We start from the raw sequence: 15668 nt of genomic DNA on the forward strand, positions 1-15668 counted from the left end.
GACAATATCTTTAATTAGATTATCTCACCCACCTTGGCGCTGTTGGGACCAACATGGCTACAACAGCACTGCATAGAACGGGAGGTGAAATAGACAGGCAATGCTTTTAGATCCATCTAGTTACATAATCCAAAGCAATCACCCTCAAGCCTCCTTAGTATTAATTTTCAGCCATTGACCATTGGCTTGGTACTGACCAGAGACAACATATGGCAGACCATGCTCTGGGAGCTTATGAACTAAAAGAGAGGCAGAGTTGACAGGATGTACTGGGAAATCATGAGGGAGGATCTTGTTGGGGAGGGGGGCAGGTGTTTTGTTTTTTATCTCCTTATCATCCTCCCCAGGAAACAGAGGATGCTTTTCATAAGAGGCATTTACCTACAAATCTTCTTGCCTGCCTCACCATGTGTATAAACCCAGAACTCGTGTGGATATTTATTTTCTAACAAGTCACTGTCTCAACCAGGAAACCCCACTGGCAGCAAATTCCTTGTGCAGTTCATACATGCACACACATAGACAGTTACCTTAAGGAGTGGTACCTCACCTTGGTGACGTGAAAAACATCAGTGTTTTCGTTATATTGCTCAAGGAGCCATGAGAGGTGTTCAAATATCTGATCTTGATACTCCTCTTTGTGTAGCAGGAGGCTCATCATGGGACCAAGGGCTTTGATGATAGCCTGCTTGAGCTGCATAGATGAGACACAGAATTTATGTTCCTACTCATTCATTCAGTATCATCCAATGGGCACACCTTTTCTACTTCCAATGCCTGCAACTTCCCTTGTTCCACTGTAGGAATGGGCCTATCTCAATATTTCCTAAAGAACCGGGACTCGTAGGGTTGGTTTCAGGATTATATCCTAATGCACCTCACAACTATACCAGGTAAAATATTCCCCAGATTAGTATGCATTCTAGGCCAACTCATCCCTGCTGGAACTCCACTGGGGCTGAATGGAGGAATTAATTTAAGCCACTATCCCATGTTTATCTGCACGTTAGGTGCATAAAACTAGAATCCATGTACACTGTGTACTGACAGAATTTCCATGATGTGGTGACATTATAAATGTTTGGGTTTTAGATGTTTTACATGACACTCTGTTCCATCCAAAAGGACCTACCACTAAATGCCATCATCACAATGAGTGTCAGACACATAGAATTTAACGTTACAATTTCTGCTAAAGGTTTAGAGAACCAGCAATTCTCACCTCCGGCTCCTCACAGGTCAGCCAGTTGCTGGTCACATGAGTGTAGACGGAAGAAAATGATTGCAGAGTCGCAATTGGCCCACTTTGGGAATGAGCACTTTTCCCAGTTAGCCAAAAAGAGACGTACTGCCCTTGACCATTGTTCCAGAACTGCATGGACGGAGAGAAGACAGGCAATGTGAAAAGGACACATTAGTAACGAGGAGAAGTTGCTTTATCCATGAAGACACCCTGGCCAAAAGTTTACTACAATTCCATGGCAGCTACTGCTCTGTTCAGGACTAGACGCTGAAATCCAACATCAATTTTGAGCTATTTCTCTTCCCCCCATTCCATGTCTTGTTTCTCAAAAGGCTTTTTAATTTGCAGATCTCTCAATCTTTTTTCAATTACCAGCATCTGAAGACAATTTTTTCTCCCTTCCTTGTTACCTCTTAATTAGAGCTGCTTGAAAAAACAGTTTAAATTAAATTACAAATCTTTACTGATGGTGATTTTTTCTTTCAAAATTGCAAAGTTTAAAAATCATTTCTATTTTTCAAAAACCAAAAAAATCCAGCCACCTCTTTAGATACTCAGAAACACTGGATGCACACTTCCTGATCAGACTTGTCACTGACATTTTTCACATTTGTTTTTCATCAAATTTGGGGAAAAAATTATGGAAAATATAATTAAAAATCAAAATATTTCAGCAAGCTCTCCTCTGAATGACTTGTGTCCTCTGCAGTTATTGTTTATTTAACTCTAACACTGGATGATTTTATCTCGAGTTACAGTTTGTCTGAAAGATGTTCAGTGCCCCTAACTGCCATTGGCTTTACTGGGATTTGAAGGTAGTGGGGAGCACTTTGCCCTAAAGGTAGATGTATCTAGTGTCCTTGCTAAGAAGAATTAGGGCCCAATCCTGTTGTCTATGAAGTCGATGGCAAAATTCCCATTTACCTCAAAGGCACAGGATTAACCCCTTACTGAGCATCACCTGAAAAGCAAAGGAAGAGAGAAGTGGAGAGGAAGAGAAGACAGAGAAAGAGGGTGAAAGGAGATGATGATAAAGAAACTAAGAGGAGAGAATGGGTGAAGGAGTGGGAAATGGGATTTTTAAATGTACAGTATTGAAATCTGTTCCCTTCACCTCCTCCCCCAGGAGACTGCCGGCAGATGGGCAGCTTCAGCCTTTGTGTCTGTTTATTTTAAATTATATCCATGAGTCATAAAGGGCTTGAACTTACAAATGCTCAGTGCCTCCTGCAAAGTGAGGAGCACTCCCAACTTCACTGAGTGCTGCGGGAGCCAAGGAACGCACCACCTGGTGCAATCCAGGGCAGGGAGCACAGTTCAGGGCATGTTTGCAAACTTGGTCAGTCACTCCAATCTGTACCAAGACCCCCTAAATATCCATTTGGGGCACCTGCAGTAAGTGCTGGCACTTACCACCGCAAAATGCTTGTCTCAGCCTGCCGTCCTTGACGAACTCCAGCATGGAGAACATGGTGTTCAGGGTCACTCTCACAAAAGGGATACACTTACGTGCTGCAGAGAAAGGCAGAAGAGAAGGAAGATAGATAATCGGCTGCTCTCCGCCTTCTTAGAACACACTTAGAAACACTGAGAGGCAGGATACTATGGGCTCCTGGGTCATTTTGCACTGCGTAAGCAGAGCAGACTGGCTTTAAAGGAGCCATTGAAAGCCAGTGAGGGATTCACCCTGAAGAAAGGAATCCTGCACCAGTGCACAGCTGTGCCCGATGCTCAACTCACTCCCAGCATAAGGGGAGAGAGCACTGGGGCCGGATGGGAAGTGGGGTGGAGAAGAGCTCCACTAGACCTGATCTTCCACTCATTCCCATCCTTAAGGAACTTCAGTTGGGGGCAGAAGTTAGAGCTTCCACTGCCGTCTGGACAGCTCATGATCTGGAAGCCAGAACTAGCAAGAGCAGTGAATCCTTTGTCTCTCCACACACGCACGCACACACTCAAGCAGAGCTCTGTTTAGCTGCAACATTTTTAGGTAGAGAGAGTAATCCCCTGTCCTTAAATGAAAGACGATAACTTTGAAACAAAAGATGGAAGTTACCATACCATAGGCTGATGACAGGTTGCCCAGCGTAACTAAAATAAACTCTTCAGGCAGCTTCGGTGGTTTCAGATGACAGTGCAGCTCATACATGACATGATCAAAATAGCAGCTTGCCAGAGTCACTAACGTGTTGCTAGCTGCCACTTTTACTTCATTTGTTGCTTCCTACAAAAAAAACAAAACAAAACAAAAAGAGAAAGACTGAAGTAACTGAAGCCGGTTGCACAGAGTTGTTTATATGAGTCAAGATCTTATTTCTGTGCATAAGTTCCGAATGAACTCACCCAACTTTCTGCGGATACAGTCATTAGTCATAAATATTCATTGAGTCGTTTGGCTAAACAATTTTCAGCCTTCGAGTTGCTTGCAAGCTGCTTAGTTAGACTATTCATTATTAGCTCCTTGTGGGTGGATGACTGGTCACCTTAGTCACGTGATATTTTGGCCTTCCCTTCCCTGAGGAGGTAGTGAGACACAGACCGCTTCAAGATATTCAGAGAGCTTTCCTGGAATAAACTGTCCCCCAAAAGGAGGCTGACTTCCTTTGGAACAAGAGAGAGATTTTTCCATGGGTTTTCCTGCTGCCAAACTAGATTCTAAATCCAATGCTGCTGCTTTTGGAGATAGCTCAGATTCTGTCTGTCTTAGAGCTTTATACTGCCACTTATCCCTATAGTATCAGAGCGCCTCCCACATAACATCAGTATCAAAAATGAAATCCCTAGTAGACTTTGGGAAAGACGTGCTCATTAAGAAACCACAGGCCTGTCTCTGTGTCTGAGATCATGTGTCTCGGGTCCTGATCCTGCAAAGCACTTAAGCACATGTGTAACTTTCACATGTGAGTTTTCCCATCTTATGCATGTGCACAAGTGCTGTCTAGGACCTGGGCTTTGGTCTGGAGGAAGGTGTGGGCCTCTAACAGAAGAATACATTTTCATTTCAGTATATAGTTTACCCCCCCCCCCAAAAAAAGAGAGTTTTAATTAGTTAAAGCTTTGGATCCTTTGATTAGTAGCTTAGGAGAACTAACTTACCTGAGTCTCTCTCATCTGGTCTGAGGCTAGGCTTACAATGTTTTTCACTAGCCTTATCTCTAGGCCCCCGGTGTCCTGCTGTAATACCTCCTCCAGGATATAGTAAATGGCTACTCTGTTTTGCTGGGGACAAACCAGAAAAGAGAAAAAAAAATTCGGAAAAGTTTTTCTTGATGACCACACAGTAATTTGACAAATAAGCCCCTGCCCTAAAGAGCTTCCAATCCAAACATGAAATGATTAGCCCAAGTCTTATCATAACAGAGCAGGTCTGTGGCCAGGAAGAGAATCCATATCTCCTGAGTCATTATCCAGAGTCCTATCCCCTAGGCCACAGTGACTCCTCAGCCAGCATGCTCACACAACTACTCCATTGACTTAATTGGTGTAAAACATGCCATGCCCTCCATAATCACCATATTAGCAGCACTTCAGAAGCAGCCGAACAATTGACATATTTTAATCTTCCTGCAGAGAAAAAAGCCAGAAGAAGCCTCCTTCACTGCCCCCTTCTCGAGTTTCATTTATTGAAAACAAACAATAAAAAGGAGCCCCTTGCCCTTGCTCTAGTCACTCCAGACAGAATTGGTAAATGTGTAATTACAAAATACCCAACTCCCGCAGTAAGTCCTCAACAGCTCCTAGCGGAAATTAGCTCAGCAGTTAGATCTACATTGACAGTCGCACAGTTAAAGGTGTCTTTTATGAGGCCCATCAGTGTAGAAATTCACAGATGATACTAAATATGGGGGAGTTTAGTATCAGCTGGGACAGAAAAAAAATAAAGAGGGACACAGAGAAATTAAAAACCTGAGCAGAGAACAAGATTCCTTTCAGAAAACTGCAAACTAGCACATCTGGAAAGGATGTAACTGACATAATGGGAGGGAGAAAAGTGGGAAGCAACAAGTGCCCTGGGGGTGACAGTGAAAAACCAAGTCAACGTGTATATGCAAGGGGTGACAGCTACCACAAAGAGCCATGTGGGTTGGGTCTTTTCCACACAGGGATCATGGCACAAAGCAGGAAGATGACAGTTCCTCTCTGTTCATCTAAGGTGTGACTGCATCTGGATTATTGCATTTTCTAGCACCACATTCCCAGAGAGAGCAACAAACTGGAAGTAATTCATGGGAGAGCAAAAAAAGAATGCAGGGGGGTGGCAGAACTGACTTCTGAATAGAGCCCTGCAACCTGACCCAAATCCTATGGGACCGGACTACAGGCATCAGGGTCAGGTTGGATGAAAAAACAACTGGCTCTTGGGCTCAGGTCAGGTCGGCTCTCCTTTAGCTCATGGGATCAGCACAACAGGGGGCAGTGTCAGAGGATGAAGCCATCGATGCACATCGTTGCCGCTGCGCCGGCTCCATGAGCAGGATGCAGTGGCAATATCTGGTTTGGGGGGAAGGGTTGGGACCAGGATGGAAAATGATTCAACCCTCTCAAGGTGAGGTGAGTGGGCTTGGGGCCAGTTCAGGTTGGGCTTCAAAACTGGGCCTGAGCAGACCTCTACTTCTGAAGACAGACTGAAAGATCTGCCAAAGGCAGATGCGGCAAAAGGAGAACTATGAAGGAGACATGATAATACCATACAACTATATGTAGCCTGTGAACATCAAGGAGGAAGAGGAATTTTTTAGGCAGTGATGAGCTCCAGCTGGTTCGCACCGGTTCCTGAGAACCGGTTGTAAAATTTAGAAGCCTTTTTAGAACCGGTTGTTCCAGGACAAACGGTTATAAAAAGCTTTTAAATTTAACAAAGGCTAGGGCAGCTGTCCACCCGGCCCGGCCCCAACTCACCTCACCCTCTCCCCTGAATGCTCCACCCTCCTTCTCCTCCCCTTCCCCTGCTTCCCGCGAATCAAATGTTCGCGGGAAGCCTGAAAAATGCAGCAGGCAGGTAAGCTGGGCGCGGGGGGGACGGTGTGTGCATGGCCCAGTCCGGCTCCCCCTGGCCCTGGCCGAGCGCCCCAGCCAAGCACCACCGGCTGGGGCTGGTCCCGGCTGAGCGGCTCGGACCCGGCCCAGCTGGGGACCCGCAGCTCCGGCCCGGCGAGTCGGGCCCCGCGGCCCCGGCCTCTCCAGCTCCGGCCGCCCCGGCCCGGCACCGGCCGAGCGGCCCCAGTCCCGCGGCCCCCCGGCGCCAGCCGAGCGGCCCCGGCCCGGGGAGTCGGGCCCCGCGGCTGCGGACCCAGTGCTGGCCAAGCGGCCCCGGCCCGGCCCAGGGAGTCGGGCCCCGCGGCTCCGGCCCCGGCCGAGCAGCTCCGGCCCGGCCCGGAGAGTCGGGCCCCGCGGCTCCGGCCCCAGTGCCGGCCGAGCGGCTCCGGCCCGGCCTGGAGATTCGGGCCCTGCGGCTCTGGCCCCGGTGCCCACCGAGCGGCTCCGGCCTGGCCCGGGGATTCGGGCCCCGCGGTTCCGGACCCGGTGCCGGCCGAGCGGCTCGGCCCGGCCCAGGCTGGGAGTTGGGCCTCGCGGTGCTGGCTGAGCGGCGCCAGCTGAGCAGCCCGGCCCGCGGTGCCGGCCGAGCGGCGCCGGCCCGGGGAGTCGGGCCCAACGGCGCCGGCTGAGCAGCTCCGGCCCGGCCTGGGGAGTCGGGCCCTGAGGCTCTGGCCCCGGTGCCGGCTGAGCGGCTCCGGCCCGGCAAGTCAGCCCCCGTGGCTCCAGCCCCGGTGCCGGCCGAGCGGCTCCGGCCCAGCAAGTCGGGCCCCGCAGCTCCGGCCCCGGTGCCGGCCGAGCGGCTCCGGCCTGGCCCGGGGAGTCGGGCCCCGTGGCTCCGGCCCCGGTGCCGGCCGAGCGGCTCCGCCCCGGCGAGTCGGGCCCCGTGGCTCCGGCCCCGGCGCCGGCCGAGCGGCTCCGGCCTGGCCCGGGGAGTCGGGCCCTACGGCACTGGTCGAGGTCCCGGCAGAGCGGACCCGGACCCAGGCAGTGTGGTAAGGGGGCAGGGAGCAGGGAGGCAGTGTTCAGTGTGTTGTGGGAGGAGTCAGGGGGGTCAGAGGGCAGAGAACAGGGGGATTGAATGGGGACAAGGGTCCCGGGGGGCAGTCAGGAAGGAGCAGGGGTTGGATGAGGTGGCAGGGGCAGTCAGGGACAGAGAGAAGGGGTAGTTGGATGGGGCAGGGGTCCCAGGGGGCCATCAAGAATAAGAGGAGAGATTGGATGGGGCTGCAAGGGGCAGTAAGAGGACAGGGATGGGTCAGAGGTCCCAGGGGGGTGTCAAGGAACATGGGGGGTTGGATGGGGCATGACCCCCGGGGGGGGCACGACCCCCTCATGAGGTGAGGAGGAGGGAACCGGTTGTTAATATTTTGGCAGTTCATCACTGCATTTAGGTAAAAGTAGGAGTAATGGGATTAAACTAAAAAAAGACATACAATTTAGACTTTAATAACAGGAAAAATGCCTCACCTGTGAGACGGGTCTATAAGGTTATGACATAGTCTTCTTAGGAAAATAGCGGAAGTTCAGTCATTAGGGGCTTTTAAAATTAGTTTGGCCAAACCAGTGGGAAATGGCCATTTGGAATGGTTCTGCATTCACAGGGACATGGACTGGATGATCCAATAGATCTTTTCCATCTCTGTCTCCTGGGAGTCTCTATATCTAGGTGACCTGCATGCCAAGGTCATAAAGCCCTTTGGAATGTTCAGAGCCAATCAGATCTCTCGATTGGCTAAACATTCCATTGGTGCTGCTTGAAAAGGAGGCTTCTGCAAACTGCAATCAGAACACACAGCTCCACTGGGGAGAAGCTCCTTCCATTCATTTTTAAATGTCAGGAGGATTTGTTTAATTGAAAATTGTCACTGATAATTTATGAATACATAAGCACTATGTAATACAAGTAGCTCTGGATTAGGCAATAATTTTATTCTTTAAAACTAAAAGAGAATCATCATTAATCAAGTAATTCAAATAATTAAAGTACTAGGAGGCCAAGATGAGCAGTTTGGTTCTGCTCATAAGGGCTAGTGGGGGAGGACAGACTGGGGCAGGGGCTGAATGGGAGTGGAGACCCAGTGTTAGAGGGGGGAGGGAGGTTCAGAACCACATAGTGATGGGGGAGGAGGTGCAGAGCTACACAGGGACAGGGGATGGTTGGGTGGGGCATAGAGCCACATTGGGATGGGGGGAGTGGGTATCTGAGTGGGGGTGGAGGAACACATGTGGACAAGGGGTGCAAGGACCCATGAGGGTGCAGGAACACATGGAGGCAGGGGCAGATGCCTTACTGAATGGGAGAGGTTAGGAGTCAGCCAGGGTCTGCATGGGGAGAGCTCCCTAACAATTCCTCCCCGCCCCTCCCAAAAAAACTGTTCCATACCTTTCCCATCCATACCCAGCAACCCTCCAAGTTCACACCCAGGCTCCTTCCCAGCAATTCACCTCCCTCTCCCTCAGCTCCTCCATTACCCCTGACTCCACCAAGCCATGAGGGGTGCAAGAAATATGGCTCTGTAGTGAGTTGAAGTGAATTGTTACTCAGAGTTCTGTATTAATATGCATAGTAAGGAATCTATTTGTCAAAAAAGATTTCCTCAATCCTTTTTGTTGTCTATTGATACAGACATACTTGCTGACAGGGATTTTGAAATAAATAATTTGAACTGGTGCAATTATATTGTATATTTGCAGAAATGTTAAAATACTGTGCGCATCATTTTTATTTTTTTGTTGCAGAATCCGCCCCCCCGGAAAATATATAGATAAGGTCCCTTCAGTGCTATAATCTCAATAATCTTTCTTATGATGACATGAGTGTTGGTTAGGAATAAGAGCAGGGAGTCAGTTCACTTGGGTTTTATTCACATTCTTTTACTAACTTGCTAAGTGGTGTTGAGCAAGTAACTGAATTCCCTGTGACACAAATCATCTGTAAATGGGGATCATGCTTACCATTCTCACAAGGGTGCTGTGAGTCTTAATTCACTAGTGTTAGGTAAGTGCTTTGAGATTTTTGGATGAAGATGCTAAAGAAGGGCAAAGTATTATTGGAAGAGATTACTGCAGGTCCTATAGTGTACTTTTACTATATACAACCCATGTACTCCACTGTGTAAAAACGGACAATGCTCTTTTTATAGAGCATTATATCAGCCTGATCTGTAATAACAGCATTTTGCATGATGGAGGATAGAAGGGTGAATACAGATTATGCTACTGGTGCACCAGGCCAAGTTCTATACTGAATTACCCCCATGCATTCCCCCAGGAAGTCAGGCAGAATTTGGTGTGGACACATGGAAAGCAGATTCAATTTTATGAAACTGCCCTACCTTATCCTGTTGCAATTTCTCCAGCAGAACTCTCACAACACTAGCCAGCTTGGTCTTAGCTATAGAGGCAATCCTGAGGGCAATTCTGTCCTTATCTTGGTCATCCATGTGTGCCAGGAGGGAAACAACCTCATTATAAACACCTGAAATTTAATAAAAGGATTTGGCTGGTTACCACTGATAGTAGAATTGGTGCTGGCCTCTTTAATTCACTATCCAGTAAAGATTCTGCAGGTGCCCAAACACTGTGAGGAGGAGAAGATGACCTGGGAATCATGTAAATTCTCTTCCTTCCTCCTGATGACCAGGTTTGTGTGCTGAAGGACCCAGTGTGTTTGGGAGGAAATCATAATGAAGAAAATTTGTTCCTTTCAAGTAGATCCCCATGTAAAATAATCTTCCTTTCCCTCTTTACTATCAGTTGATGAGGTTTGATAGCATACAGAATAATAATTTATGGCCCAAATTTTCAAAACTGGGTGCCTAAACTTAAGCACCTAAATCCATATTAAGGCACCTACACCCTGATTCAGCATCCTAATCACATGCTTAACTCTAAGCCAACAAAGAGACCTAAAGTTAAGCACATGCTTTAAGAGTTTTGCTTAGTCAGACCTCCCCCATAACATTCAATAGAAACTGAGATTCTCAGGAAAGTTTCCAGGTCCAGAGGCTGTAGGCCAAGTCCTCAACTGGTGTAAATCAAGACAGTTGCAAGGAAGACAACAGAGCAACACTGATTTACAGCAGCTGAGGTTCTGGTCATACAAATGGAGAACATTACAACTAATCTATCTGTATGCCTAGGCTTTCTGAATGTGTGTGTGAATATAGACTGGATCTAGAAAATACAATGCTGACCCTTACCTCTCTCAGTTACCTCCTGTTCACTCACATGATTATTCATGTTTTAGTCTTTTCTCACCACTTCTTCCAGTCCTTTCTCCAAAGAGCTCCTGATAGGCAGCTGGCCTCTCAGTCTGTCATGGCCAGGATAGCCAGTTCAGATTTTGCAAGCACTATTATGACATCGATGTGACTGTAGCATACCACACAATCTGCTGCTGGTATGTGCTGTAATTACATGGACAAGATCCTCAAAGGTATTTAGGCTCCTAACTCACACTGAAATCAGTAGCTTTTAGGAACCTAAATACATTTCAATATCTGGGCCCATACATGTAAGCAGTTCAATAGGTGGCTACATTTGCTCCAGTGTAGAATTCTCATTCTCTCAAGATCATTTTGAATTTTGGTTTGGTCCCTCTCTCAGTTTACCACACTTTCCAGTATTGGTTTTACCTGAAAATCTGCTCCTGGTTGAATTTATATAAAATAAAAGCACCAAACAAAGAAAGAGAAGAAACTGCCTTGAAGAATGCACAGTGACCCTTGAGTGTGGTTGGTTGGTTTCCTTTGCTTTTTAATTTGGTTGATCAAAAAGCCTGATGAAACCTTATTGAACTGTATTACAAATATTTTCCTTATGGGTGGCTACCTACCAATTCTCTGAGTATGTGAAAGTCTGCTTTTTCTAGTCCTTCTTCTATCATTCTCACTCCTTTGTTTCCTTAGAATCATGAAATCTATCATTCATGATCACTTTCACCCAAATCACCTTTCACCCTCACATTCACAACCAGCTCCTCCCTGTTGGTCAGAATCAAGTCTAAAATGGTTGTCCCTCGGATTACTACCTCCATTTTCTGAAAGGAAGCATTGTCGCCAGTACATTCCAGGAAATTACTGGATAATTTTGTGTTTTGCCATATTCCTTTTTCAACAGATGTCTGGGTAGGGAAAGTCCCCCATTATGATCAGGATTTGTGTTTTGGATATTTCTGTTATTTGTTCTAGAAATGCCTCATCTCCCTCCCCTTCCTGATTTGGTGGTCTGTATTAGACCCCTACCAGGACATCACTGCTGTTTTTCCCTCTTTTATCTTTACTCAGAGACTTTCAACTGGTCTGCTTCTCACCTCCTTCTGGACCTCAGAACAAGTCTACAATGCAATACTTCCTCTCTTTTTTTCCTGTTTGTCCTTCCTGACCAAGCTATAGTCCTCTGTACCAATATTCCTGTCATGAGATTTAGCCCATGAAGTATCTGTGATGCCAGTTAAGCTCAGTTATGACTTATGTACTAAAACTCCCAGTTCTTACTGTTTATTCCCCATTATTATTACTCCTCATAGAATCATAGAATATCAGGGTTGGGAGGGACCTCAGGAGGTCATCTAGTCCAACCCCCTGCTCAAAGCAGGACCAATTCCCAACTAAATCATCGCAGCCAGGGCTTTGTCAAGCCTGACCTTAAAAACCTCTAAGGAAGGAGATTCCACCACCTCCCTAGGTAACCCATTCCAGTGCTTCACCACTCTCTGAGTGAAAAAGTTTTTCCTAATATCCAACCTATAGACATCTAAGATTTTAAGCAGATGCCCCCATGGATTTCCCTCTTGTTTCTCCTATAATTCTACTGCAATTTTCCACATCTACTTCTCCCCAAATATCTAGTCCTCTATTAAAGTCACTTTTTTTTTTACCTGGTGGCTCTTTTCACCTGCCCCCTCTGAACTTAATTTTAAGCTCTTCTCATAAGGTTGGTGAGTCAGCACATGAAGATGTTCTTCTCCTTCTTGGTCAGACGGACCCCATCTCTTCCCAGCAAACTTCCTTCCTGCAATAGCAGCCCATGGTAGAGGAAGTCAAACCCTCCCATAGACCCATCTTCATAACCCTATTATGTGGATATGCTACCGTTGAGGGTGTATTGAGCAGAAAGAACACTCAGTGCAGGAGACAAGGGGACTGAGTTTAACTACAGATGTCAAGTTCACATGCTTCCATTTTCAGTGACTAATCTCTTAAGCCAGTGGGGATGGCCATGGTACAAAAGTATTTCTGTAGATCAGCATGTGATTATTTGTATTGCAGCACTGCCTCATAGTCCCAGTCACAGACCAGGATCCCATTGCGCTAGGACCTGTACAGACAAAGAACAAGTTGGTCCTTAACTGTAATTAATTGACACATATTAACAGCACAACAAAGGGACAAAAGGATAATAAAGCAAGCAAAAAAGCCCCCTTTGGCCAGGTACCAGCATATAACTAATAGAATGCTACATATTTAGGGAATGTGAGGGCAGTTCACAGTCTGTGCCTCACCCTCCCAGGTCTCCTGCCCAATCCCTGGCTGTGCTGCAGGGATGCTGTGGATCGGACGCTTGCTCTGGCAGTGGCCACATGCCCTCTGGCTCTAGGTGGCAGGATCCTTCTTCCCAGGGTTAGTCCCCCCATCACGGTTATGATCCCCCTCCAAGTCTGGCCTGCAAGGCCTCTTGGCTGGGGGCATCTCCCTGCACTGTGCCCGCTGCCCAGGTTCCCCCTCGCTCCCCACTGTGCTCACTGCTCCAGCTCCAGCCCCAGCACTGATGCTGCTCTGCCTCCAGCTCCCTGGGCTGCTTTTCAGGCCCCTCTGGCTCTGGTTGCTGCAGCTCTGCTCCCAGCACAAGTCTGCTCCTTGGACTGCTTCTGTGGCCCTGCTCCTAGCAGGGATCTGCTCCCTGGGTTGCTTCTCTGGTTCTCTCTGGCTCTGGCCGGTGCAGCTCTGCTCCCCAGCTCAGCTCAGGCTCCTGCTCTTTCCTTAGCTCAGCCCCACTCTGTTCCAGGCAATTTCAGCTCACATGGAAAGGACCCCCCTGGCCTCCTGACACCCACATTAGCCTGCCCTGCCTTGTCAATCAGGCTGACCTGGAGCACTGGCCTCTCCCCATTGCCCCTGGGGACTGTCAGTCTCAGGGTCCTGATTTCCCATCGACCCTTCCCCTTTCTTTTGGGACTGGGAGCTAGCCAAGCAACAAGGGCACACTGCTGACTCATATCCAGCTTCTCATCCACTGTAACCCCTAGGTCCTTTTCTGCAGAACTGCTGTTTAGCTAGTCAGTCCCCAGCCTGTAGCAGTGCATGGGATTCTTCCGTCCTAAGTGCAGGACTCCTAAATGATTTCCTAGGCACCGAGTGTGAGGCTGACAAGCCAAGAGCCAGCTCTTGTCCAGGCTGCAGGCATTAGCTAAGAGCAAATGGCCTCAGAGCTGGAGACCAGACCAGGTTAGTTTTGCCCAAAATAAGGATTCATCTTATCAGAATGTGTTCAGTGTTTAGACTCTGGGAAATGCTTGTTTGTTGCTGCTGCATCAATCTTACTGGTAATATCTGTATCCCAATTCATAAGGTAAGTTTCAGTGTTTGCTCTGAAACTGGAAGCCCTCAAAGAGAGGAGAGAAACATCACCAGGTGTGAAATACTAGTTTGCCGCAGGAGCTGTCATCGTCTGGCCAACACAAGAAGGCCCATAGACACCAGACAAACCCTTGTGGAACATCAGAAGACAAAAGACTTTTTTGATTGCTCTCCCCGCCTCCAGAGGAGGGATGTGCACATGGACTCCTCCTATCACCTTGAACTGTGGGGAAAGGGAATAAAAATCCCCGACAAGAAGAAACGGCACCTTTGTGGCTGTTTGAACTCTGAAGGGCCAGAGACTTGAAACTGAAGCCAGAGATCCCCAGGGGCTGCCTCCTGGGGTGCCCTGAAAGACGCTTTGAATTGACAGGTGAGGACAATTCTGTCACTCTCAGGAGTCAGATGGTAACTCATTGGTTGTACATGTTCGCTTGCTTTGACCTGTAAATGACGCTCTTAGTCCTTTCCCCTAATTAATAAACCTTTCGCTAGTTTCTTACAGGATTGGCTACAGGCATCACTTTGATGCAGGATTGAAAGTACCAAGTGATCTGGGATAGGTGACTGGTCTCTTGGGACTGGAAGCAACCTGAATGTGGTGTCATTTTTGGTGTTAGTGACCATTTATCACTAAGCCCAGTTTGTCTCGATGGCAGGATAGACTGGAGAGTCTAAAGGGACTGCAAAAAGAACAGGAGTACTTGTGGCACCTTAAAGACTAACACATTTATTTTAGCATGAGCTTTCGTGAGCTACAGCTCACTTCTTCAGATGCATAGAATGGAACACACAGACAGGAGATATTTATACATACAGAGAACATGAAAAGGTGGAAGTATGCATAACAACAGGAAAAGTCTAATCAATTGAGATGAGCTATCATCAGCAGGAGGAAAAAAAACTTTTTGAAGTGATAATTAAGATGGCCCATAGAAGGTATGAGCAGAACTTAACATAGGGAAATAGATTCAATTAGTGTAATGACCCAACCATTCCCGGTCTCTGTTTAGGCCAGAGTTAATTGTATCTAATTTGCATATTAATTTGACTTCAGCAGTTTCTCTTTGGAGTCTGTTTTTGAAGCTTTTTTGTTGCAAAATTGCCACCTTCAAGTCTGTCACTGAGTGGTTAGAGAGGTTGAAGTGTTCTCCCACTGGTTTTTGAATGTTATGATTCCTGATGTCAGATTTGTGTCCATTTATTCTTTTGCGTAGAGATTGTCCGGTTTGGCCAATGTACATGGCAGAGAGGCATTGCTGGCACATGATGGCATATATCACGTTGGTAGATGTGCAGGTGTACGAGCCCCTGATGGCGTGTCTGATGTGATTAGGTCCTATGATGGTGTCACTTGAATGGATATGTGGACAGAGCTGGCATCGGGCTTTGTTGCAAGGATAGGTTCCTGGGTTAGTGTTTATGTTGTATGGTGAGTATTTGCTTCAGGTTGGGAGGCTGTCTATAAGCGAGGACTGGCCTGTCTCCCAAGATCTGTGTGTGACTCCATGGTAAGGCTCATATTGTGATCCAGGAGTTCACAGTTGTTACTGGCTTGGTGAAATCTAATTGTAGAACACACCACCAGCTTGGGGTGTCTGGAAACCCACTGACCGCTATACTTACTTACATGCCTCCAGCTTCCATCCCGGACACACCACACGATCCATTGTCTACAGCCAAGCTCTAAGATACAACCGTATTTGCTCCAATCCCTCAGACAGAGATAAACACCTACAAGATCTCTATCAAGCATTCTTAAACCTACAATACCCACCTGCTGAAGTGAAAAAACAGATTGACAGAGC

General features: G+C 47.4%; 1 protein-coding gene across 1 annotated transcript; it reads right to left on the reverse strand.

The window, feature by feature from the left end:
* Window positions 1-1232: 1232 nt before the first annotated feature.
* Window positions 1233-10592, reverse strand: LOC120371020 (maestro heat-like repeat-containing protein family member 2A). Its single transcript, XM_039486463.1, has 6 exons — window positions 10483-10592; window positions 9616-9758; window positions 4340-4462; window positions 3305-3467; window positions 2657-2755; window positions 1233-1372 (listed from the first exon to the last, which is right to left on the reverse strand). The coding sequence occupies exons 1-6, from the start codon at window positions 10520-10522 to the stop codon at window positions 1233-1235; spliced, it is 708 nt and encodes a 235-aa protein (XP_039342397.1). The 5' UTR covers window positions 10523-10592.
* Window positions 10593-15668: the final 5076 nt, after the last annotated feature.

This window comes from Mauremys reevesii, linkage group 8 (assembly GCF_016161935.1).
Source record: "Mauremys reevesii isolate NIE-2019 linkage group 8, ASM1616193v1, whole genome shotgun sequence".
Lineage (NCBI taxonomy): Eukaryota > Metazoa > Chordata > Testudines > Geoemydidae > Mauremys > Mauremys reevesii.

What these genes read in the sequence shown, in the direction of transcription:
- LOC120371020 (XM_039486463.1), bottom strand. Translation starts at nt 10,522, where the DNA reads ATGAATAATCATGTGAGTGAACAGGAGGTAACTGAGAGAG. An exon ending in ACAGGAGGTAACTGAGAGAG is followed by an intron (nt 9,759 to 10,482) that starts GTAAGGGTCAGC and finishes ATTAAATTTCAG; the next exon opens with GTGTTTATAATGAGGTTGTT. An exon ending in CAACCTGTCATCAGCCTATG is followed by an intron (nt 2,756 to 3,304) that starts GTATGGTAACTT and finishes CTTTCTCTGCAG; the next exon opens with CACGTAAGTGTATCCCTTTT.